Source organism: Filicampus tigris, chromosome 16 (assembly GCF_054856515.1).
Source record: "Filicampus tigris isolate MCC_2025a chromosome 16, RoL_Ftig_1.0, whole genome shotgun sequence".
Taxonomy (NCBI): Eukaryota; Metazoa; Chordata; class Actinopteri; order Syngnathiformes; family Syngnathidae; genus Filicampus; species Filicampus tigris.
In genome coordinates, this window is record NC_141232.1 from 11,281,748 (window position 1) to 11,307,801 (window position 26,054).

The 26,054-nt window shown below is 39.9% G+C and overlaps 1 protein-coding gene across 1 annotated transcript; it reads right to left on the bottom strand.

The window, feature by feature from the left end:
• Positions 1-20,684: 20,684 nt before the first annotated feature.
• nptx1l (neuronal pentraxin 1 like) lies at positions 20,685-25,848 on the bottom strand. The gene is made up of 6 exons (XM_086056482.1): positions 25,233-25,848; positions 24,653-24,860; positions 22,569-22,813; positions 22,292-22,471; positions 21,614-21,852; positions 20,685-21,391 (listed from the first exon to the last, which is right to left on the bottom strand). Exons 1-5 carry the CDS (start codon positions 25,674-25,676, stop codon positions 21,631-21,633), a joined length of 1,299 nt encoding a protein of 432 aa, XP_085912608.1. The 5' UTR covers positions 25,677-25,848; the 3' UTR covers positions 20,685-21,391; positions 21,614-21,630.
• Positions 25,849-26,054: the final 206 nt, after the last annotated feature.

The window sequence follows — 26,054 nt, forward strand, 5'->3', positions numbered from 1 at the left end:
AAATATTTTGTCATCAAGACTAGTAACTAGTTTGCATTCAATTAACTATATTGGAGAAAAAAAAAACAAGCATTTTAAATGTCAAACAACATCAGAACAATCAGACCACAGCATCACAGCATATGAAAAAGCACATTCATGCATTGTTTCGGTGATTGAGCAACGCAATTCTGTATGTGCTGTGAATGTTTGAGACATCCCATCCCGAGTAGTTTGTCTGCCACAAAGAAAATCAGACCGTGCTGAGAGACATGGTTGCTCTAAATGTTGCCTTTCCACTGTTAGCAGACCAATTGCCTTTTGAGTTGTACACACCTGTCAAAATGAGCAACCCAATGCTTTCAAGTGGGTCACGTACAACCCTTACAACCCACCCTTCCCCTGTTCTAATTTCATCAAATGCTGATTTTCTGTTCTTAGTATTATGGACGGCTTATCTTGAACTGATTTTGATGACATGAGCTGACTAAGTCTACCGTGCTGTTCAAGGGGGACGACAAACCGCAATAACTTGAACACAGGGGCTATCATTCTCATGAGAGGAGGATATCTTCCGATCAGACACATTCTTCCCCATGTCGCTTTCGTTGTCAAATAAATATGACAGCACCTCAATGATGAAAAACCTTTCCTTAGAAAGCATTTTCAGTTGAGAGACAGAAGAATGAGCGCAAACAGCACTGGGAGGATTGATTTTGTTCAAGCAGCGTGTGAACTCAATAGTTTTCTCACAGCTACAGTTAGGTTAGGGCCTAAAACTTTCTGAAGGTTATAAAAGTCAACCAAAGCAAATGTGCGTCTAATGTTATTTCTGACACATTTTACACTCCCCTCCCACCCAAAAACCGGGCTCAAATTGACTCCAAAGAAAACTGGTGCGGACAAAATATGTGCAGGACAGTGAAGACATAACATGTTTATTTTATTTACACAGGTGTCCCCATCAAATTAGGAAAAGTCATAAAATACGAACCCAAAAAATAAAGTCAGTTATATATTTAGAGACGTTAAAAATCCAATGGGGACAAAGTGACCTCAAAGATGATAAAAGGTTTGAATACAATATTATTTGTGGCTCAGCTTTATCGCGTCCTTCTGACTAACTGAACCCTGTGTGGAATCAGGCCCCTTTTGGGTTCTTGGCACACACAACTACAACCATAACCAGATCTGTGTTTTGTGGATTTTATTTGTGATGACAAAACACGTGTCTAGAATAAAAACCCGAAAGGCACAACACAGGTTGCACCTCTTCATTTTGAATATATAGCTAATCTCATTGGCTAGTTTAGGGTTCTATTTTTTTTATACATGATTTTAGTAGGTCTGATTAAAATGTCCTCAGACAAATGGATACAGTCATGTCTACTTATCTCGGATACTTCACACTAGATCTCATATCTTCCAGCATTGATTTTCCCTGCAATAAGAGAGACCATCAATCTGGCCTCAAATTGGGCCGACGCCTGAGCACTGGCCTCATTTGCAATGAAGAGACAGCACTCTGCCTACAAGCCCAGTGTTGTTTTATTGCTTTTCTAACACAAGACCTTGCTTTCTTCTTATCTTAATATTCCTTGCAGGACACTGAGAGCATGCTGTTTATTTATTCTATTTTAATATGCTAAAATCTCACATTTATGCATGTAATATTTCAATTACAGAATTGTTGATGCCCAATTTTTAAAAAAAAAGAAAAAAAAGGCAACTTTATCACATTGTGTTTTATACATATTTTGTTCAAGATATTTTTTTATCTCCTGGTTGCCTACAGTAAAATCACCACTTGAATTCCCCCCCAAAATGTACAATTTGAAGTTCCGACACAACTTTCTGGAAGAATATTCCTAAAAAGGCCAACAAGACCATTATCACGTGTGGTGACACAAGACTTGAGAAAATCTCGCGAGGAGGATTAATGAATTCCACAAGTGTTTAGCTTTTTCTTTGGCTTTTTTTTAATGTGATGGCAGAGATTAAATTTACAATGATAAACACAACCAAGGTGCCTGACTACTGAGTGCAATATGAACAAATATTGTAAACACAAACATTATTGTTGTATATCGTCGCTGTACTGTGAAAAACACTTTTTTAATTTTCACATTCATGTGATGTCTGTAACGCAGAAACACCATTCATGTAAAAATAAGAAATTTTAAAAAATGGATATAAGTGTTTTTCACATGACAGCGACATTATGTAGATGTATACTGCATGGCTCAAAAAATTGATATCAAATTGCATATTTTGTTCCTACCAGCAGGGACATACCATTAAACTATGCCTTCTGTTTTGTCCTTACTGTGCAATAAACAAAAAAAAAAGTAAATGATATATCAGACTATATCACAGACTTTGTGATTGCATGTGAGGGTTGGCCCTCACTGCCAGTCAGGGCAACAACCAATGTGAAACACTTAGTAATTTAATCACGAGTCATTTTGAGATCCTGTGCAATAATTGGGTTGTTGCGGTTAGTCGGAATAGAAATCCTCACAGGCTGAACCTTGTGAAGGGCATCATCTTTCACCCCATAGCCGGTTGATATAAAATGCCTGTTTCAATTCATTTGGACTGGATGTGGCCTCTATTTCCTAAAGGAGATTAAATGTGGCTATAGTACAATACCGTACTACATACAGTATTGTATCATTTACAAACAAACACCACGCTATTAATTAAAGTTTATGGATATTTGGCGGACAATCAAGGCAGATTGGAAACTCAATGTCACTCACAAATTAGACGTTTTTTACATAATGTGGAAAAGTCTTTTAATTCAGCAGCAGCTCAAATCTAGCATGTAACGTTTTCATACATCCTGCAAGAGGATGACAATTTGTGAAGGAGAGAAAATCTCCGCATTTTCCTCGGGTGGAAATCGTGACCAACATGCTGCAGAGAAACTGCAAGAGCACATACACTATGTGGAATTCAAATCTGAAAAAAAAAAGTCTCTATCCTAAAATACAACCCAAAAAAGAAATAGAGCTCACACACTGGGAGATGCACAAAGCCACGTGTGACTGATATCCGAACGTGTTTCTCGCTTTGGGAATACAATTTAGGAACATTTCGAAAACAGTTATACAGACCATTAAAATGAAAACACAAGCTTGACTTCCACAGTGCAAGTAACCTTCATGTCTCCACATTGTTTCAGATGATGTGCAATTATCGATAGTGCGTAGAAGGAAGTCAGCACTCTGCGGGGATTTCAATTCTGTCCGCTTGCAGAATAAAAGATTGAAGTCGAAGGCGTCAGTCTTTTCCTTTACCTGCCAGGCCACTGTCGCTCAGCGACCATCCGTTATGCTTTCTGTGGCAGGTGGGAGAAGCAGTGTGGGTGTCTACGGAATAATGAACACAGATGTGTGTGAGAGCGAAGCCTGCGATAGACAGCAGATAAAGGTGCGAAGGTGGTATTAGCGAAGAAGAGAGCTCGGCGATCAAGGTGAGTTCACATTTTAGAGAGCCGCAGGGCTTCTCGTGGGATCATCTGCCATCTTGGTTTCCCAGTCACTTTTCATCCGTTCAGACTTTGTCGAGGAGTGATTGCATTCAAGTGGAAGCTGGTTGACTTGCCCTGGTTGTTCAGGTGTGTGCGTGGACGTTCACGCGTGTGTATACATTTACAGTATGCTGTTTACATGCTTGGTTACATTCACCGAAAGGAGACAAAGTGGTCTCGCTTATTTGGTGGGCAGCAGGGGAGATTGTGAAAAAGGTTGTTATGATCTTGTGACATGATGGATTGTGTCCCCTGTCCACTTTTTCTCATTCAGTCACACCCTGCATTCGCTGATGGTCAGCAGGTGAGGCAATCACTTCCAAGTTGCCACCTTTGTGGGATGCTGATGTCCAATTCAGCTACGCATTTTGTTTGCGGGCGGGCTGGTGTGTCATTTTGTGGGCACATGCATTAAATGCTTTCCTTGCGTCAGTGGAGGTTTGACAGCAGGAAAATGGAAGATATTAAGAGGAAGTCAACCCAAACCTATTTTTTCAAGCATATGTTCTATGCAGGTTCACTAGTCAATGAACAGCATTCTGATTAATAATGCATTTGTGGAATATGAGTTAAGCAGCAAAACCCACCTATTTTTTAGCCATTTCAAGGGTTTTGTCACTTCTGTCAACCGAAAATGACATCACAGTTGCGCAGGGCTCGGATAATGGCCAATCAAGGCTCAGCTTCCGAAAACAGCTGAGATGTAATTTGTCTTGATTTTTCCCTCTCATGGTGGAATCATCTTCCTGGAAAGATATCTTTTTTTTTTTTTTTTTTTAGCTCATCTCAACACCCAGCAATAATGCTGGTCATGATCTCAAAAATTTTAACTTGGCTTCGTTTTATTTATGGGGCTTGAAATTTCATCTGTGTACAAATTTGGAACAAATATCTGGTGTCTTTCTCTGTATAAATAAGTTATAATATTCTCCGGGTGAAAGTCCCAGAGTGGCGTTGTCATGTTGGCTTAGTTTCAGTGGTCGCACATACAGTATAACTGTCTAGATTTGTGCCTCCTCGGCCGTTTTGTGTCAGGTACCCATCGGCATCTATCTATAATGGGCAGCTGTGACGTAAAGGAGAGTTTCAACTGTTGTACTGTCATCTGGATGAAGATATGTGTTTGACAATGCAGGTATGATCAATTGTATGAGCTTCAGAGCTTGAAAGGAAATTGTCAACGGTCAGGGCCATAAACGCAGTAAACTGGTGAGTACATGTTCATTTTCTTTCAGTTTGTTGCATATGCAATATCCAATCACTACCACCATGAAGCGGAACAGAGTGTCTGTTTTTTGGGGGTGTTTTCACCCCTCCTCCTACAGTTCAACCACGTATTGTCAATCCCCTTTGGGCTCAGGCATTGTGCTTTTAATTGCCTTAAAGTGTGACTTGGGCTCGAGATCAGGGATTTTTCTGCCAAGAACACCTAAGCCTATTACACACTTGTTAGCATCAAGAAACACAATCCAGTATGAAAAAATGTCTTGCTGTCTGACAATTTGTGCCACTTTTCTTACCAATCACCACTTCATGTTTCTCTTTCAGAAAGGACGCATTTGTATTTTTATTATTTTCCCTGCATTTTGACCATGTGCATTGATTTAAAATCAACTTCAGTAAATGTAATTTGCCAGTGACAACGGAAAGGGGCACTTGCAAATACATGAGAACAAATATGATACTCATTTGTATGTGGGCACAACGGTAAATTCAGGCTTTGAAAGTACAAATAGTTCAATTTTGAACACAGTGATATGCCCTGCGTGGTTTGTTTCAAAGACTTCCAAAAAACCCTTGATCCCATGAAAGCATTATAAAATATTGTTGTTTTGACCACAATAATATAATCCAATCATTTTTGCTATTTTCAATGAAACATCCTTTTGTCTCCAGGTGATAATAGCTGTAGGCTTTCGACAAAGACGGTAGATTGCTGTCATATTCCTCACAACTTTGTCCTTGACTCTGAGAAATAAGTGAGGCCCTCCAGAGATTGTTTACGCGACACAACATTCCTATGGTGGTCCTTACTGTTCTCTTGCTAGGAAAAAATAAACACATTTTTTTCTGGAACTGAAGAATTCACTAACATTTTTCCTTTATGCAGTGAATTTGTTTTAGGAAAATTGCAAATATGTGTTACAACTCACAAGAAAATGTGTCCTATGATCAATGATTTATAGATATGTTCCACTTAAAGGGAAGTCTACCCAAACATATTTTTTTTCAAGACTTATGTTCTATGTAATCCCACTCATTGAAACAAGGCACTCTGATAAATATTGCGTTTGTGGAATAAGAGTTAATCCACTCGTTTTTAGCCATCTCCGGGGGCGGCCATTTTGTCACTTCTGCCGACTGAAAATGACATCACAACTGCTCAGGGCTCAGGTCACGACCAATCACGGCTGACCTGTTTTCTGAAGCCACTGTTATGATACTTTGGACATCCTATCTTAATGAGAAATAAATATGGATTAGTACTTTCCACATGTCTACATAAGTACAAATTGTCTCATTCTTGTAATTTCAGTAGCGCTTGTCCTTAGGTGAGTGGATGTAGGGAACAACCAGGACTGTTGGCTAGCCAAACACAGGGCATCTGATAGCATGTCATTCATTTTGGGTGCAGCAATATTTTTGTTTTGAATCTGTTTTTGGAAAACATAGCCCTCACTTATTATGTATGTATACTGCCAAACGCGACTTTGATTAAAAGTGCTTTCATTTTTAACAACTTATTACTCAAAAACGCAAGAGGAGAGTGACAGCCAGAATAAGATGTGAGAGTGGCCTCAGGCCTTGTCTATCAACGTTGTATAAATTTACGTCATTCACAGCCTCTCTACAGTCAGATAACATGCCGTTAAAATGATAATAGTGTTAGAGATCAAACTTTGAGGTCTTATTGCTCGTAACTTGCAATGTGACTCGTGGTGGTGTCGGAAGATGATGGATGCTTTGTTTCGCCCTCTGCCTCCACATGATGACATATGTCTTTGTGTCACTTGCAATTGGAGAACCTTCACATTGCGGTCCAACAATTGTGTCTTCCTGAGAATCAAAGAGGCCTTGAATGTGTTAAAAAACTGAGATGGATTCGTTCCTTCACCCAGGGGTGCTCAATAATTGGGATGCTTCCCCTTACATATGCAAACGAATTCCACTCCTGATGGATGTACCGGAGAGATGGAGCGGTCCCCTTCAAATCAAATGGGGTAAAAAAAGGTTACAATATGTTGTAAGTTGTAAGTTGCTATATTGCCGTTTACTGCCACTTGCTGCCGACTGAAAATTCCATTGTCAGATGACTTTTCTACTCAGTAGGTAGGTGCCCAAGCTTGACAGGATCTGGCTTCCCAAAGAGATGTCAGAAGTGGGACTGTGGTCCAGCAGGATGGTTGGAAGGCTACCTGCAATAGGTGTTTCACACTCTGCAGAAGGAGATGAGACATCACAGGAGAAGCCTGGTGAGGGTGGGACTCTTGTTAGTATGGTAGTGTGTCGAAGATGAAAAGCAGCAAAAATAAATAAAATGTGAGTGTCCTCTTTGTTTTAACACAAATGGGTATTATCCTATTTTATTTTATTTTTTTACCATAAATATATATATTTTTTGATCACTGTATCTCGGCAATGGTCCGTTGTTTTTTGGGCACGAGCTTGACATTATTGTATTTTAAAAAAAAAAATTAAAAAAGCACTGAGGACAGAGACCTTTTGATGTCAAAGTAAGGAATATATTTTCCTGGGCAGCGTTCCCAGTGTCCAGGGAACAATTGGCAGTTGCCTACCTCTTGGTCTCAGGCCACAGCTTCCCCAATGAATGTTAGATTAATCCAATGCATATCTACAAAATGTCATGGCGTAGCGAAGCCTCCAGAGGAAAGTGGTATTTGCAAAGTTAAATAGGGCTGTTTTAATGACTGTAATCATTCCATAGCTATTTAAGATGTTTCATATCCACTCACATTTTCGACTTCTGTATAAAATGCATTTAGAAAATGATCCATTCGGCTTCTAACGGCTTCTCAATTCTCCTCTCATTGGATATGCTGTAGTAAAATTCATTAAGATGGGTGAGTGCCGGACATGTACTGAGATGATGTCATCCTCCCCAATCGCTGCACCACTCGCTCAGACATTTCAGTTTAAATAGAAATGAGTCAGGCTCTGGTTTGCAATCTGTTGGATTGTAGGGCAGGTTTATTGTTTACCCACCATATTTGATCCCAGCTGCATGTTTCTGTAACTCTGAACCACAGACGTGATAATAGTACAGACATCTGATTCTTGCTGAGTTTATTAGAAACAATTCTGGCTCTGCTGCTCTTTATTATGGAAGCGTGTTAGTGGGAGCTTCTTAGCCTTGTTAGCAGAGCCAAACATGCTTGACAGGAGTCATCGACTCCTCTCGCACCTTTTACAACAACACTGAATAATGTTTTGTTTTGAGAATTACTGCACATGAATAATTCAGTAGTCACCTCTGTTTATAAATTGAACCGAATTAGGTGTGTGACCAGCAGCTATCACGACTATTAAGATGTTATAGCCTTAATACTCAAATACAAAAATGGCTATGAAGAACCATTTAACAAATGACGGTAATGTAAAAATATCAATGTTTTACTACATTGCCCTTGGGAAAGGTTAGGAGAAGTTAGGGAATTGTCCAACTTTAACCTAATGATGTCACCGGCGATGATCCTTTTGACTTACTTTATTCAACAAAGCTGTCAGTCAGATGTACTTTTCATTTCATATCAAATCAGAGTGGTTCCCATTATATTGACTTTCTATATTGTTTCTTTGGTGAGTTAATAGCTCAACCCAGTGTTACCCACTGATGTTCAGTGCTTAATGATGTCCATTATGTGAGCCTGGTTTACTGACCTTGAGCTCAAACTGAAATTCCACAAAGAAAGCCTTAGACGTTTTTTTTTAAATAATTTGGTAGTAAACACAACACTGATTTCATTGTAGCCCTTTCGAGATTTTTGTTTTACTGCTCAAATTTCTTTTAAACACTTGTATGTATTATTAAGATCTCTCTTACTTTTGAATGAGGTTGCTTGTGTTAAATGCCAAATCTGTAGGTTCATGTTATACACTCTGCTTTAGGACTGAGCAATCTAATGAGGACAGTATACAGTACAAATGAACAGTACATAAATGTTTCTTACTTTTTTAAGAGTTTCTCGAGCTGTATTACAATACAGATGACGAACATATAAATGTGATTCGTCTGCTTTGCGGTTACAGTTTCAGGAAGGTTAAAGACCTTTTGCCTAAAAATTGTGTCACTTTGATGTCTCTTAGCTATTCCACTGATCATACAACAAAAGGGTGTTCTGAATCATGTTTCTTGTAATAAATTAACATCTCCGGTGTTATTATGGGTCATCATATCACTGTTTGTATGGTGTGGTTTACAAATCTAAGTCACGGGCCACCGATCTTTGTGAAAGTGACACTAATCAATGACTTTAAACACTTTCCATGTTGCGGCGTGTTTCTCCATTTGCGTTCAATGATCTTTTCTGACATGTTGAGTGCGATCTTTTTTGATCAATAGCAGCGGCAACAACGCGGTTAAAATAACTCTAGCCATCCTCCTTATGGCTGAACCCACTTTCATCCATCTAACTCAGATAATTAGTCCTGATAAAATACCCTGGTACAAAGCAGGTATTGTTATAGGTGTGTCATGTGTGCCTTGTGGAGGCCTACAGGGAGCAACATGAGACAAAGATAAAGAGGATGGTTATTCTAAGAAGCTGGAATGCAGTCGAGCATGACAGCTTTTGAGCAATGGATGCAGGTTTAAAGCCCAGCCAAGTATGGGAAAGGCTGTGCTGAGATCATGCTCTCCTGTGGCTTGGGCTTTTTCTGCTAGATCCCATATAAGCTAGTGCTCCGAGGGAAGGATGTTCTAAATCCACGTAATTAGCAATATTACCTTTCAGAACAGTTAGTGGCCATAATGTTGAAAAAAAAAAAAAAAAGACCATAAAAACATGTCATCATGCTATGTCATCTATTTCTATCTCATCTATTTCACTGTGATGATCTGATACTTTCATGTTTTCATTTTTTTTTTAAATCAATACAACATTTAGCTCAGAATAAATTTGCTAATCTATTAGAACCTGGTGCAGGTTTATGTTTTGTCTTTTCCGGTAACGGTCTGTCACTTATCTGAGGAAAAACATACCTGTAATTTCCAGTTGCAAATCGCAATCTAGCACAGCAGGAAACACCAAATATGATGAATATACAATTTATTAATCTATTGCGATATTGCAAGACCAAAACATTTTCCGATAACTTGATCTTGTTCAAAATATAGACTACATTTTCAAGAAAACAAGACTGTAGAGTACTTTTGCTTTGCATCTTGTAAGCCTGAAGAACCGAGCCACAAAGGGCTTTAAAGATAAAAGCTGTCAGTGGCACCCTCGCTAGTCTCATAGCCCACAGAAAGAATATTGCAGCAGAACATACTGTGACGAGAGAACAATGGCTCAGGCTCGGGAACATCAAATTTACCTGAAAATGATACTGGGGTGTGCAAGAGTTATACAGACTTCATTATTGTTATTATTACTATCATTATTATACAGTGTATTCAAGGAAATGATGCATTTTTGATGATGTGAAAATTAATGAGAAGCATGCCAAGGAATTGGTAACAGGAGCTCTGTGTCAAAGTGTGCTTGAGTGGACAGTAGAAGCTATTGTAGAGAAATGTGCAAATGCTAAATGCCAGCAATTTGAACACATAAGAGGTTGCCCTTGAAGCGGAAGTCAACCCAAACATGTTTTTTTTCAAAAATATGTTCCCAGCAGGCCCACTAGTTGAAACATGGCATTCTGATTACCGTAATTTGGCGTTTGTGGAATATAAGGTAAGCAGGAAAATGGGTCTCAAAATTCAGCTATCTCTGGGGGCAACCCTTTTGTCTTCTGTCGACTGAAAATGACATCATAACTGCTCACAACGACCAATCACGGCTGACCTCTTTTCTGAATCTGAGCCGTGATTGGTCGTTGTGAGCAGTTGTGATGTCATTTTCAGTCGACAGAAGACATAATGACAGCCTAGAGATGGCGAAAAACGATTGGATTAACACTTATTCCACAAATGCAATATTTATCTGAATGCCCTGCTTCAACAAGTGGGCTCGCATATAGAACATATTCTTGTGGAAAAAAAATGTTTGCGTTGACTTACCGTTCAATAAATAAAGTTACTGTTATTTTCATAATCACAACCGCGTACCAACATTTGCACCCTACATCTCTTCTTCAAGAATTGAAAACAACCACAAACAAAGCACAAAATGTTGGCATTCATTGAACGTTACTGTAGAAACATTTGCTGCAGGCTTGCATATTCTCATATTCCTACAGAGGAAGAAGGTGGAATCACCCACAGAGGAAACATGCTAATTATCCTCAAATAATTAAACCTTAAATTTGTGCACCAATGAAATTACATTAACATGCTCAAAAAAAAAAATCAATAGAGAAAAAATGCAAAACAATAAGGTTGATGTGTAAAACAAGTCTAGAATCTGGAGAACTGGAGAATGACTATCACCCGTTGCCATGTTTCTGCAGGACTCATTACTACTCATAATAATGATACAATCATGATTTATATAAACATTTATTATTGTATATAATAGTACAAGGACAACATTAATGACAATTATTATTTTATTTAAAACAAAGTCTCTGACTCATGCCACAGTTATGTTCTTACTTTGGCAAAAGGGAAAGCAGCCACTTTGTGCTTTTCATGGTCATAATGACAAAAAAAGCAATGAAAGGTGTCATTTCAGACAAACAAATCATTTTAAATGCGCTTTGGGATTGGCCAATTAAGAACAGCCTGACTTACAGGCTATACAGCCTTATGCCTGACCAGGTCTCATCATCACAGGTGGAGCTACACATGCTTTGCCACATAAAATACACCTCAAAAGCATACAAGTATTTTTGGATGCGTTTGTACTGCAGTCATGTCTATTTTTTGTTGTTGTTGTTTTTAGACTCAGGTTTAGTTTCACTATCCCTTGTACAATAAATGGGCACACATTTCCTATGCACATTCTCTGTTATTTGTGTAACACTGAAGGGATTTCTAAAAACTCTGAGTGATTTTTATTGACAGCAGTGGTTAACGTACTACCATAAAAAGAGTAGCCAATATCTCATAAAAATGATGAGCTTCGGTTGAGTATAATGTTGATGATGAGGTTGATGATGATGTGACCTTGGATTAGTACCCACTCCCGTCTGATGTGACCTGGGTGAAGCGCCAATGGCCTTGGATTATGCTTCAACCACTGCTGGACCAATATCACACACAGGATTATTCACTCATCGCACATTTCACTCGTTTGCAGGCAAACCAGATTTGACACGTTAAATGTGCATAACCAAAGAAGAGTTTGCTTACATTTCTGGGGCAACAACACCCACATGCTTCGCAAGATGGATTTTCAGTATCTACATAGCTGTCAATCCATCAAAAATAAGGTTGGTATGTGGATCTCCATCACTGAGTTCAACATGTGATGCATTCACAAAATGTATACAGTAAAGCTACTCCAATATGGCGCCATGCAATGCAATCACAGGTTTTTATGGGCGACATCGGGCAAAACTCTATGTTTAAACTGTGAATTCTTATGCCAATGTGTATCCCCTCCTCGCACCCCATCTCTAAGGCAAATTTACAAAAATGTCTCTCAGTGACAAAATGGACATACAGTATTGTTACTTTTGTGTTTTTGCACTTGCACCAGCAATGAAAGGAGTTTAATTCTGGAAGATGGTTACAACCAATGATTTATAATCACATTTTGTAAGATACTATTACTACATCCCTACTAAATCAACCTGCCAACTACATCAAATTGCACATTGTGCACAAACCTGATAACCAGTCCAACAGCTTTGTTTATTTAGTCTTTAAGCACGGCCCGTTTTAACCTTTAGCGGTTTTGCAAAAATAACATCCAGCAGACAATATTTTTTGATGATGCAATAATTTGGATCAATTCGCCTCACACATTGCTTCAACTAAACGTGAGTGTTTCGGCACGTTATGTATTGTAGGTGTCCACGCTGAGGTGTTACAACAGGGGGCGAGATGCAAGAAGTGGAAGTTGTGACACACCGGCATGTACACGGCAGGCTGCCTGTTATTTGAAAGAATAGTATTTATTTTTGAAACTTAGTGAATATGACTCATTGCAGGAGAAATGTGAGGCAGAGTATAATGCTGCTCTAATGATATAATGCTATAATGCACCTCTCTTATTAGTCAAACTAAATAGTCTTGCAATGGGTTACAGAGGACGATGAATATCGTACATTATTACAATGTATTTTCAAGCTGACTTTTCAACAGAAACTTGACATTGTGAGGATAGGATCATTCCAAATATGCGAAGTGTCTCTCTCTCTCTCTCTGTAATTCCACACATGGTTAAATTGTGTTTTGGATATCATTTTGTAAAATTGTGACATGAGCTTGGTGGCATTAAGCGGTGATTTAGGTCACTAACTGTAAGTCCTCACTGAAGGCCCATGTCCAAAATGCACCGCCCGCCAGTGAAACTATTACTGTTTTCATCTTGTTGTGCATGTTTTGTCCAAATGAACACACAAAGTAGTCATTTTTTCTTGCAAATATCCAAAGACTTGAAATGAAAAAAGAACCAAAGCAAATTTCAAATTCCTGGTATTGGCTGGCGACCAGTTCAGGGTATACCCCGCCTCTTGTCCAAAGACAGCTGGGATAGGCTACATGCATGCAACCCTAGTGAGGATAAACCGTTTGGAGAATGGATGGATGGATGGATGGATGGAAATTTCTGATTTCAGTTATTTAAACTAACCTGCATAACTATTGATAAAAAAATGCTTCAGATTTATGTCATATTTACATCGTGAGAGTCCTTTCAGACCTGAAGTCGACCCGACTGTAATTTGATGCAAATACTGTTTCAGTTGGAACACTTTTGGGAAGGCAATTGGGTTTATGTCATTAAAAAAAAACACACACAATAAAACACAATGGCAGAGTAGTTGCATTCCAAAATGTGTGGTCTAATTCACATCTTAATGTTGTGACTACCACAAAACTTTGAAATGCATTTGTCTTTTACCTTATTGTCTTTTTTTCACGTTTCACTGGGGATTCCATCCTTAAATGCCCATTATGACTGTGATTTCTCAAAGTTATGGCCACAAATCCAGTTGGGAAATAAAGTTGTGATGCACAAACACCCACAGCTGCACAACTGACGCTGTTGCTTTTTTCTAAATTTTCCCACCTTGTGCCTGGTGCTTGTAAACAATCCTGACCCCGTTTGACAGGTTGTTTCAGTTAAAGTCTCGCGCTGCATACCCAGAGCTGTTCCTGGTGCTTCTGAGCTCATGGATTATTCATGGCTCACGGAGCTGTCCCCCCCGTGTGCCACATTGCCTGCTTGGAGGACAGGCCCGGTTGCGTCAGTTCAGTGCCAAAAGTTGTCACACAGCCTGCTTTTGACATGGCACATTGATCACAAGAGATTGACATTTGTCTGTTGTGTCTATTAAGAATAATTGCCCTGTGACACATTAAGCAAGCCTGCTGCTGCGCTTCTGTAATGTAATTTGGATTTTCTTTTGTTGTTGGTGTTCTAACCTCTTCATTATATATTGACATTTGACAGCAGTTTCAGAAATGTATGAAAGTTTTTGAAATCCTTCTAAAAAAATGTTGATTGATTAATTGAGCGAATACAAAATTTCATTTTATTGCCCCCCCCAAATATTATGTTGCATTAATATGAAAAAGAAGGACATTTTGGACGCTTCTTTGCTATAAATGATGAAACTGTAATGTAATATTGGACTGGGTAGCTGGTTGTCAGGGTGTAAGACACTTTTAGGAATCTCTCTCTCTTGCTCTCTCTCTCTCTCTCTCTCTCTCTCTCTCTCTCTCTCTCTCTCTCTCTCTCTCTCTCTCTCTCTCTCTATATATATATATATATATATATATATATATATATATATATATATATGTGTGTGTGTGTGTGTACAGATATATACACTGTATATGTGTGTATATCTAGCTATCTCTATCATAACTATGATAACAAGGTAAATATATACAACATTGTTGGAAATGTATCAATTGAATAGGCTGCAACTGGAAACCGAATTTCTTGAGTACTGTATATATCAATTAAGTATGCACCTACTTACCTATCTGGTCCAGTTGAAACATTTCATGCAGGCTTTCTTGTTCTTGTTTCCTGGTATGTAGTCTTCCATACGGTATGTGGTTGGTAACCCACCCTTTTTTTTTTTTTTAAATAAAACAGCAGTTAGTATAGCAGTGGATTCCATATATAGCAGCTGCCCTGTCAGGTTCGGCTGGAACACAGGCAGTCTAGTCAGCATTGCTAGTGTTATTGTTAGCAATGGCTGTCAAGTGAAGGCGTCCATGTTCCCCTTTAAGTGCGGTGCAAAAGTGGCGGCGTATAAGCAAAGGGGGATCTGTGATGGCTGTCTGTGACTGGCTTGATTATGAACAACAGCTCCTTGGCAGTGCGCCCAGAGGTTCAGAGGACTGTGGAGCCTTCATGAGAAAGATGCCTGTTGTGCCAGCTTCTGTTGCAAGATGCCTGTTGATAAAAAAAAATCTGGGCCTTGGTGGGCAGCCAGGAGAGTGTATGAAAGCGAAGAGGCTATTATGAAGGAAGGAGGGTGATGATGTGGTGTTGAGGAGGCCACCGAATTATGACTGTCAGGTTCATCAATCAGACATTTCATGACACAACACCAATGAAGAGGAAGACACTCAGTTCCTTGTTACCAGCTCATGAGGAGAGCGGAGAGATAGCACAATTTCTGCTTCCCGCTGTCCTCGTGAGGAGAACGCTTCATACGTTCTCCTCTTATCCCTCCGTAACCTCTCTTTATTAACTTGGTTACATGGGTGTTTCCAACCTAAGGTTGCGGGGAACTTATGCAAGCCATTGGAAACTTAACAAATATACACAACAGAAACACGTGGACTTGTTTCTCTATGTGAGTGAAAGATTACTGAGTCTCTGCGTCATAATTACGCCAAAGCATTACATTGCAAAAAACATTCAATCACATCGACAACCTTCTAAACCAGGGGTCACCAACTCCGGTCCTCGAGGGCACCTGTCCTGCAGGTTTTCAATCTCTCCCTGCTGTAACATGGTGGTCAACTGGTTAGCATGTGCTTCTCAAACAAAGAGGCAGGCAGAGTCAGCAACAGTTGCTCAATCGAAAGAAGAGCGCTGGACATTCTTGCATGAGAGTGAAAGAGCAATCCAGAAAAGAATGAGTGAGCAGGAGAGCCTTAAATAGCTGATATGAAGCACCAGTTCGCCCAGGTGAGTGGAGCAGTGGTGAGGAAGAACAATAGAATCGAATTGTGACCCCAAAACAGTGCCGTATTTTCGGATAATGTTTTGTTGGGTTTGGCGGGGACAGAAGGACAGGGAGATGGTTGCCATTCTCTTAAAAGTGGACTTTGCTCTAATTAGTGTATATCTGTCTGCTCAGAGGCAAAGCATATCCCAGGATGCTGGATGTGGGCCTGCTTTTCTCTCTTGTAAGGAAACTGAGCTGTTAATCTTTAATCATCTCAGGCGGGCTGCTGTGAAACTATATGTGCTCATCATTAGCTTTTTGGCATGAGATGTAATAATCAGGGTCAGGTTTTCTGAAAAGGAAACTGCTAACTAAAATGGTGTACTTTCTTGCTTTCTTTCTTCTTTCAACGTTTTTGCCAGACTTTTTTCTCTCTTTTTTCCCCTTTTTCCTTTTCTCTCTGAGCAGTTTTTGCTCTGTAGCAGGTGAGTATAAAATACTCCCGTTATCTTTTTACTGTTAGGCTATTTATTTATTTATTTATTCATTTATTTTTCATTTATTTATATTTTTATTTTTATTTTTTCCTTATTTATTTAAAGTGTAACCAGACATTACTGTAAGAGGGGACAGACAATAATGAGCAGAGAATGAATCCATTATTCATTGAAGAAAAGAACACTGTACCGATTGTGGGAAATGGAGGATGCTTATTTTTGTTCTAGGGTTTTGTACCGCATCCGGCACAGGGTGTCTTGAATCTGTGTGAGGAAATGTCACAACTGTCATGGCATTCTGGAGTGAAATGTGCTGTCTAGTGTCAGAAATCTTGGTCTCGGGTCTTTCTGGGTTCTCCGAAAGGATAAGAAGCAAAAAGTAAACAGATAAAAACACCAACGATTGGCTAAGAATAGATCATGGGACTATGCTGAAGTGGCCTTCAATCTCAAGCACATCAGCCTCACAGTGCAGGGGTCGTGGGTTCGAATCCGGCCCCAGTCTTCCTGTGTGGAGTTTACATGTTCTACCTATGTTCCTGCGTGGGTTTCCTCCCACATCCCAAAAACATGCATGGTAGGTAGGACTCTAAATTGTTTCTACATCAGTATCTCTGATATATCAGTTTCCCAAGTGTACGCTGACGAATCCATAATTTGTGTATCACATAAACATAACGATCCAGAGCTTTTTTTTTTGTCGTCAAATTTTTCTAATATCAGTCCCTTCACAAGAGATTTGTTCCGGTTTTTGAGGTATAGCAATTTTGCATATCTGTGGACTGAGGCTCAAGTGGTGAACTGGTTCGGGAAATTCCCTTGTCAAGAGGTGATTAATTATGCATTCAGTCGCACAGGGGGTTGAGCGATACTGTTAAAGGAGCTCTGAGAATAAGGACAACTTTGAATTTGTCCCTCATGTGTATTTTCTTTCACCAGTGCGCGCCAGATCCTTCTTGCCTGTCTTCCAAACACACACTGGCCCTGACTTCACCCACTGTTTTAGAACACATCCAAAACAGATGCTGTTGCTCATTTATGCCAAATGCAAATTATTTACAGAGCTTTAAGATAAACACTTTGAAAGGTCAACCAGGCCAAAACTGAGCAGGAGAAATATAAGAATGAAAAACAAAGGCATTATTGTATTCCGAGAGGTTCCATGGTCCATACTAGTGCTCTATAAACTTTAGACATATAAACAACAAATAAACGTGTTCTCAAATTCTGCCATAATATCCAAGAAAAGCAAATAGGAAAATAGGCCCCACAGACTTCTTATTCTAGAAATGATGGATTTCTTTGGATAAAATACTATAACCACCATATCTATTTAAACAGTGTTATATCTTGCAGTTGAAAGATCTTTCTCAACCACAGTGGGACAGTTATATTCCAGTGAAGCCCACATCGAGCTCATGTTTGTTTTCCTTCTCCCTTGTCATGAATTTTTCATCAGCCAGTCGGTGACACATTTCATGTGTTTCCCCTATAAAGAGCACAGTAAGCATTCTTACACTAGGTGATATTTGCTTCTGCCCTACTGTGACTTTTGATTATGGTCTGTTTACCCCTGGCTGTGAGAGGGAAAAAAAAGAATGAGTTGGATGGTGTTGGAAAAGGCTGGTTAGTTGGATGATTGCATTGCATCTAAATATGTGTTTTGGTTGTGTTCAAATCTCATTCAGCAGAGTTTATCGGTTATTAACACTGTTATTTTGGATGAGACTAGGACGTCAATGTTATCCATTTATCCAAAGTGAAAAAAAAAATAGATTTACCATCCATCGCCATGTCAGTGTTGGGTAGCCAGTTATTATTAGTAAATTATATACATACACTGACTACAAATGCCACAAAGCCTGATAATCTATTAAACCCCAATCCACCAGTCCCATCCATCAATCGGCTATACATCTGAGCACCTACAATACATCTGATATCTTATCAAATCACCCTCCATCTGTATATCCAAAAATAAAGCACCAATCTACCACCGTCAATCTAGTTAGTCATTTATTTTTCACTCATCACTCTCTCTAATTTTGTGTTGAAACTTGTTTGCCTTTTTCCCCGTGCTTCCCTGCATTTAAGTCCAGCTTTCCCCATCAACACAAAACACCACAAATCTTATTATTATTATCATATATTATTTTCGATTGTATAGATAACACAGAAAAAAAATACACAAATCATTTCAAACATCAATTAACAACCCAAAAAAAGGAATAGGCTGAAGCACCAGGCTTATTATTGCCTATCCCTCTATATTGTCCCATGAATCATTTAGAATTTCAATAGAACAATCTGTGAAAGATTCTGACACTGCTTTTAATTCATTGATGTTTAATCAGTATTCATATTTGTGTATCTCTGTGTTTTACTGTGGTGGTAGTTTTGGTTTAATTGTCTTCATACACCCTAAACGTTGATGTCTTAAGTGACATAAAAAGTATGTTTCATTGTGATGATATCACACTTTCAACATGCCTTCAGGATTGCGGCTCACCATTCAGTTGTTGTTGTTTTTTTTCTCCCCCATGGACTGCATACACTGAAAAATCAACTAATAACAGTTTTTATGCACTTTCTAAAATCCCCTATGATGACCCAAGACGGTGACAATGCCCTATGTGACAAAATAGTACATTGGTGCGATACAAGTTTTGTATGTTGAGGAGGAGCTAAGTACAGGTTTCTAAAAAGTAAAGTAGAATGTTTCTCCTGCATTCAATCCATCACAGTAGTGACGCACACAGTGAAGTCGGATGTGCCACACAATGACAGCCTCTGTTGTTACCCAATTGCTCACCTAGCCATGCATCCACTCATCCATCCAAGCTCATCCATTCACTCACTCACCTGGTAGTTATCCTTGAAGCAAAATTAGTGGATGAGAGATGGAACACACCAATGTTCTCATACATAATCCACCAGTACTTCTTTGAATCACAGTCAAATGAAGACTTTCCATTCATATTCAGATGGTGTGGCCTCTGTTTCAAGAGGGCACAGTGGTTGCGGATCAGGAAGGTGTAGTCGAGTTTTATCTGATCCTATAGTGACCGCCCAGGAACTGAGCCCCCTGGATGTGTGTGTGTACATCAATACTTCTTTTGGTGCGGAAGGATTTAGAGATGTAGTCCTGCGCTGAGAGGTGACTTTTATAGCTGCCCGTGGAACACATCCGTGCTGAAATGCAACCGTCAAAGAGTCACACTAGCTGTTGCTAATGGCCCTGTAGTGGGTATGTTCTGCAGTTACTCTGGTGTCTGGGGAAAGGCCCGCCGATGGGGAGACAACCAAGCAGTGAATGGAAAGCAATTAGTGTGACATTTGACCTGACTGCGGTGCAATCAAATCACCTCAATAAGTACAAGGAAAAGTAACCCAAGATGAAAAACGTGTAGGCCATGTTTCGATTGTCAGAAACTGTGTAGATTGAAAGGTGCGTCTTCAATGGCAACCTCTTGTCGAAAAGCAGTGAAAAGCATCGACCTACAGTGTGCTGTCCATCTTTGTCCGTCCCCCCCACATAATGTGTCTCTACCTCAATGGCAGCAATAGGATGAAAAGTGGCAAATTATCACTGAAAAGTGTGTACCCACAGTGTGCTGTTCATCCACTTACAGTGTGTCCGTCATATGCATCTAGTTGACCCTTGTAAGGATAAGCGATTCGGATAATCGATGTTTGTCTGTCTGGTATCTATTACCATCCATCCAACCGGCTATTAACTTGTGTCTATACTCTGCATGTATCATCTGTTTGTACATCATCACCTATATTCTCAAGCCATTAGTATCTAAAAGGAATGAAAAAGCTACTGCCAATTGATTATTTTATATGAAAATCCATGTCTTTTTTTTTAAATCAGTTTGAATGCTTTATTGTAAAAACACTGTTGACACAGCCTCAGGCATTTACACTTAAGTCATGGAATTCAGTTGAATTAACATTGTCTCTTCTATTATGTTCTTGAGAAGTTGTCTCTGGTGAAATGTCATCTGACTTTTTATAGTGGGGATAGCAATTCAAACATTTCGTCAATTATAATGTCTTTTGTTTCTTGAAAAAAGACAATACCAAAAGCTCCTCATCCAAATAACCAACTTATAAGACACGCAGGATAAAACGTTTTAACCACATTTACTGAGTTGAGTTACAACTTCATACGTTTGAGTTTCATCAAGTTTGCGCATTCACATCATGTGCATGCACCGACTTGTAAGAATAAATTTGTTTCCACATTTTGGAGTCAAGTATCACAATTTATTACAAAAACTAGAATATTTTTTTTCAACTGTTAGTGCTGCCATGCTTTAAGCATACAACAATGCGGTATAAAATCTCCACCCCCAAATCCAACAGCAAAAGCAAAGATCATAGATGCTTGCTCAGCATTTACAGAAGTTAAGACATGCTGTTACTGTACAGAGAACATTCCTATTAATGTACAAACATTCTGCAAAATGCCCCATTGTCACCCATGAATTGGATTTCAGGAGGACCCCGCCTTGTTTAAAGTGTTATGATAAACACATTTATCCAATTAAATTCAAGAAAATAAACAGGAACACACAAGCACTCATTATAATAATAATAATAATACATAAATGTGCTGAGATACTTTTCAACAGCCCAAGGCACTCAGGCTTGAATGTTGGCAATGGGCATGTCACCCTTCACAAAAAATCACGTCAAGCAGTTGGCAGGGGGGTGGTGGGGACGGTGGGGGTTCGAAAAGCAAGAAACCCAGTTGTCTGTTGAAGAACGCATTCTCTTTAAAGGAGTCCTCCTTGTCCATCTTCACAGTGAAAATCCCTGGCAGTCAAAACAAAAGGAATCTCTCGAGGAAGTTGTTTTGTTGAATCGCAGGACATCTTTTTACAAAGACTACATGACCTTCTACTGCATTCAATCTTTCCTTTGTGTTGTCATGAGCTTCCTCAGGTCTCTGAAGTGAAAACATCAGAGCCACAGATAAACCTGACGTGCATTAATGCACCACTTAATGCTAAATGTGCATTACCCAAACACTCTCCCAAAGACAACATCTTGTTAAAAAAAAAAGGCTGCCCTCATTTTTTGTTTATTTCAGTATCTAGTGACTGAACTATTTGCGACAGGATCCTTCAAATTCCTTTACAGACGTTGTGACCACAGTGGACTCACTGACCTCCTCTCATCCGCTCTTTAGTTGAGGTGGCGGCACGCTTCAAATGTCCACTTGGAGGCACCTCCGTAAATTTCAAGGCTCGTTTCCAGCCATGCAAAAACATTGCCCACTTGTGCTTTGCTGCTGCAAGTTGCCAAATTATATATTTCTCCCACGGATAGTTTCCGATCCCAGATGTGAAAGTTGGCTAGATCTCCAACGAATGCTTGGGTTGCGTCGAACCCTCCTCCGTACGTGTCCTGTACAAAATTCAGATTAAATTAGTCCCACAAGCAATCTGATCCCTTTTATAAATTTGCCTGTTGGATGATCCGTTTTTGTTTCTCTCCTTGAGTGGGCACTCAAGACTGTTGATAAATAAAAATGGTGTCATTTAAGATGGTCAATAAGTTTGCTTTCAAATGTGATAGTGAAAAAGCTTTTCTCCTCATACTAGCATTTTGTCTTGTTACTCGTATAATAACTTAATTTCCAGCCAGGCTTTTACCCAAGTCAGAAATCGGTATAGTTCGGTATAGGTATGTGGATGGATTTCCTGGATCAACATTTTGATACTGATCTGGGTCTTTACTGTGATAGATGTATAGATAGATAGATAGATAGATAGATAGATAGATAGATAGATAGATGGATAGATACTTTATTAATCCTCAATGGGGAAATTTGAGATGACATTACCTGCTCCTGACCGAGGATCAGCAGGCCTTGTGGTTTTATAGGGTGGTATGGGGCGAGGTTCTCACCACTCCCCCTCTTGACGCCATCTTGGAAAGCTTCCCAGACACCATCACGGGTGGTCCACGTCACACATATATGATGCCATTTGCCGTCATTGATCAGGAAAGGCAGTTTTGCAACCTTGACGGCGGTGCAGACATAATGTCAATGCATGTCGATCAAGTCCAGACAATTCAAATTTACAATGCTGGAATCGAGTAGGACGCAAAGCAAATACCTTATCATTAATCAGTATCTCCATTGGGTTGTTTCCCCATTCGATGAGCACCAGCTCGTTAGCTTGACCGGGAACGGCATAGGAAAAAGGTGTGCCCACTCCTGGGGATGCGTTGGACTTGAGCCACATGCAAACGGTGAGGGCGTACATCTCAGGCAAACTCTTCTTCACCTTTGCGTACATGTAGTTGGTTCTCAGTGGAAACGTGAGCTGGAATTTATCCAGAGGCCTGTTTTCTCGCTGACCTGTTTAGAGGAAATAGAAATGTGTTTGCCTGGCATATATTTTGGATGATGCAGTCATCTTGCGGAATGCTGCCACGAGTGCTCCCCTAGCCACATTTTCATTTTGTCAGCCGAGCCACTGATATTTACATATTTACAACCACTTTATTAGGTACTTATGTACAATGTAATGATATCTGCCCCTCTTATAGAGTTAAGATACTGAGAGTGTATCAATTCATATATACCAGCATACGGTACTGCTAACAAATCAATTCATGCTATTTCATCTGAAATATGCCAGTATTTCAAAGTACAGATACAGTATATAGAAACGTGTTCAAACATCTATGAAAAGTCCTTTTTATACTGTGACATGATGATGGAGTAGGCAGTGCATTGGAATCGTGGTAAGCACGGCTCGGCCCCTCCTGTGTGTTTCCTTCCACATTCCAAAATCATGCTTCTTAGATTAACTGCAGGTTCCAATTGTTTGTGTGAACGTGAGTGTGATGGATGATTCTCCAAATGTGTCCTGTGTTTGGCTAATGACCAGTCCAGGGCGTACCCCGCCTCTCATCCACAGTCACTTGGGAGTGGCACCAGTTAACTGCACCAAAGAATGAGGGCAAGTGATATTATGCTAATTTGCATATCTGTTGATCCAACAAGGTGCGTTTTAATATGAAGACTACTTTGTATTTGTATTTGAACAGAAAAATGGAGGAATGGATGGAAGAAAATTGAAATGATGATTGTATTTTGTTATTCCTTGATATCTTTGTTATGACAGGAACATAGCCCACTGAGAGACTACGCCATAACATTAGGTTCACTTACGCAATCTAATGAGATTCAATTCAAGAGTAATATCAAACAATTCAACAAGGTGGATTACACTGACTTTAGTTTGGAGTAGTGTAGAATTTAACTGCATCATACAGAGCGATGTTTCTTAGACTGTGTTGTGGTTCTCTGGTTTATGTACAGCACACTGTCCCATCAGATTGTCAAAATGTACTTGCACACCACTACACATACTGCAAAGAACTTGTAATACCCCTCTGACAACGTCAGTCAAACCTTTGTAACCTTTGTCATTTTGCATGTTTACGGTGATTACCATAATCTTTTGCAACCGCGTCTCCGAAAGCTCAAGCTTCGCCACGATGCATTTGCTCAATGTTCATGATTTCATACCTAACACTGTTTCTATTAGCATTTTTCCGCAATTATCGTTCAGCGTTCACTTGTGTCTCAGCCTCACACATTATTCTTTGTTTGTCTAATTGTTGTTCCAGAGATGTGTATTTAACAATATTAGGTCAAAATTAACAAGCAGATGTCTCATTGTCTGCTCATCTGTCATCAGGTTGTGGTTGTGTACATAATGAGGTGTCCGCTGATTGGATCGCTCCAAACACACTCGTACACACACGCTGGGGATTTACATTGGAATTATACATTACACAACAAATCCACAATCGTGATGCTCCAGATTTGCTTTAATCTCATTTCGATAAACACGTCCGAGGAGTGGTGACGTTTTCGACCTTCATCTCGTGTTTGGTCTCACTGCCACATGAACACTTGTATCTGCCAGGAGATCAGGACTGTCCCAAACACATGCACGCGTTTTGGGTTTTAGGTTTCAAATGGAGGGATAAAATGGCTTAATCTGCTGGAAGAGCAGTAAAGCCTCCGAAAATATTTGCTCCCTCATGAGATGACAAACGCGCCAAATCAGGAATGATCAGATTTCACCACATTGCTTGTTCTGAACTTGAAGGACCCCCCCCCCCCTTAAACCGCGCAGATGTCATCTAGGCAATTTATTGTATGTATTTTTGTCGCACATACCTTTCTCCAGGTCGGTGATCCTCTGGTGCAGAGACGTGAGGGTGGACTCAACTCTCCCACGTTGCTCCGTCTCATTCCGCAGTCCGGGCTTCCCCTCCTCAATGCTATTCACTCGGGACAACACCTGCTTCTCCAAGTCATTGATTTTACTTTGGAGCAGGTCTTTGAGGCTGTTGGCCTGCACCGAGTTGTTACTTCGACTGAATTGCTGGGAGATAGACAAGAAAAGATACACTTTGAGGTTTTATGTAAGCAATCTGCTCACAGCTTTAGGAACGCTGGCACAAAATAGTTGAAACTACACTCACATTGAAAAGATTTTTTAAGTAAAGTTTTGCCCAATCACTCATGTGTAGAAAGCATTTTACAAATGTTAACTATTGAGGGAAATAAGCTAAATATTAGACACATTTTCAATATAATCATATCCAAATAGCCTACCTATCTGGTCAGCATGATTTAATTTGTAAAGGCAGATCTAATTCATTGTATTGAATCCGATCTTGAATATCTTGTGGCTAGATACACTTCTAAAATATTTTCTCAAATATAACATGTTCAAAATGTGTTTTCATCCTACCTCGAGGTTCTCCAATCTCTGCTTGAGGGACTGTAAAGTCTGCGAGAGTTGCGCCAAAGTGTCCGCGGGGCCCCTGGATACATCCCCCATGGTGTTTTTGCTCCCAGCCTCTTTCCTCCTGCCCCCTGGCCGCCCTTCCCCTGCCTCGGCGCCGCTCTGGCTCTCGCACCGAGCCAACTTTGAGGTCAGTTCTCTTATCGTCTCTTTCTGGTTCATGATGGTCTCCTTCTGCTGTAGGACCGTCTCCCTCAGCTGCGCCACGGTGCTCTTCAAGCCATCACCGGGGACGCTGTTCTGCAAAGTGGCTGCGCATATGTCCATATCCTTTGGGACCGAGGTGCAAATAAATTGCGTCTGCCCTCCAAAGTCTTGACATGAACTCTGCAAAAAGAGGCATGAAAATAGGAAAAATCTCCAAAAGCTCACGTCCTCTGCAGTTTGCATGTTGGCTTTTGGAGGTTTGTGAATTGCTTTGGTTTTAAAAAAAAAAAAAAAAAAAAAAAGAAGAAGCTGCAGTGACTTCCTGTGTGTAGTGTAATCCGTGTGTGGAGGAGGACCCGTTTTATACAGAGAGCGTGCTTGTGCGCAGAGCAGCTTCACTGCATCACCACCGGAGGGGAGGGAATCTGACTCCCTCATTAATAGGCACCAGAGGCAGCGTCACTTCCCAAAGAAAAGCCCTTCCATTTTGCTCGCGGGCTTGCACATGTCCAGTTTTTCTGTCATTCGACTACTTGTCCTTTACCACTGCTTGTTATTGTTGGCGCATGGAGGGAAGCCAACACAGCCAAATGCTTTTTTAATTTTTTTTTGCAAACAGTG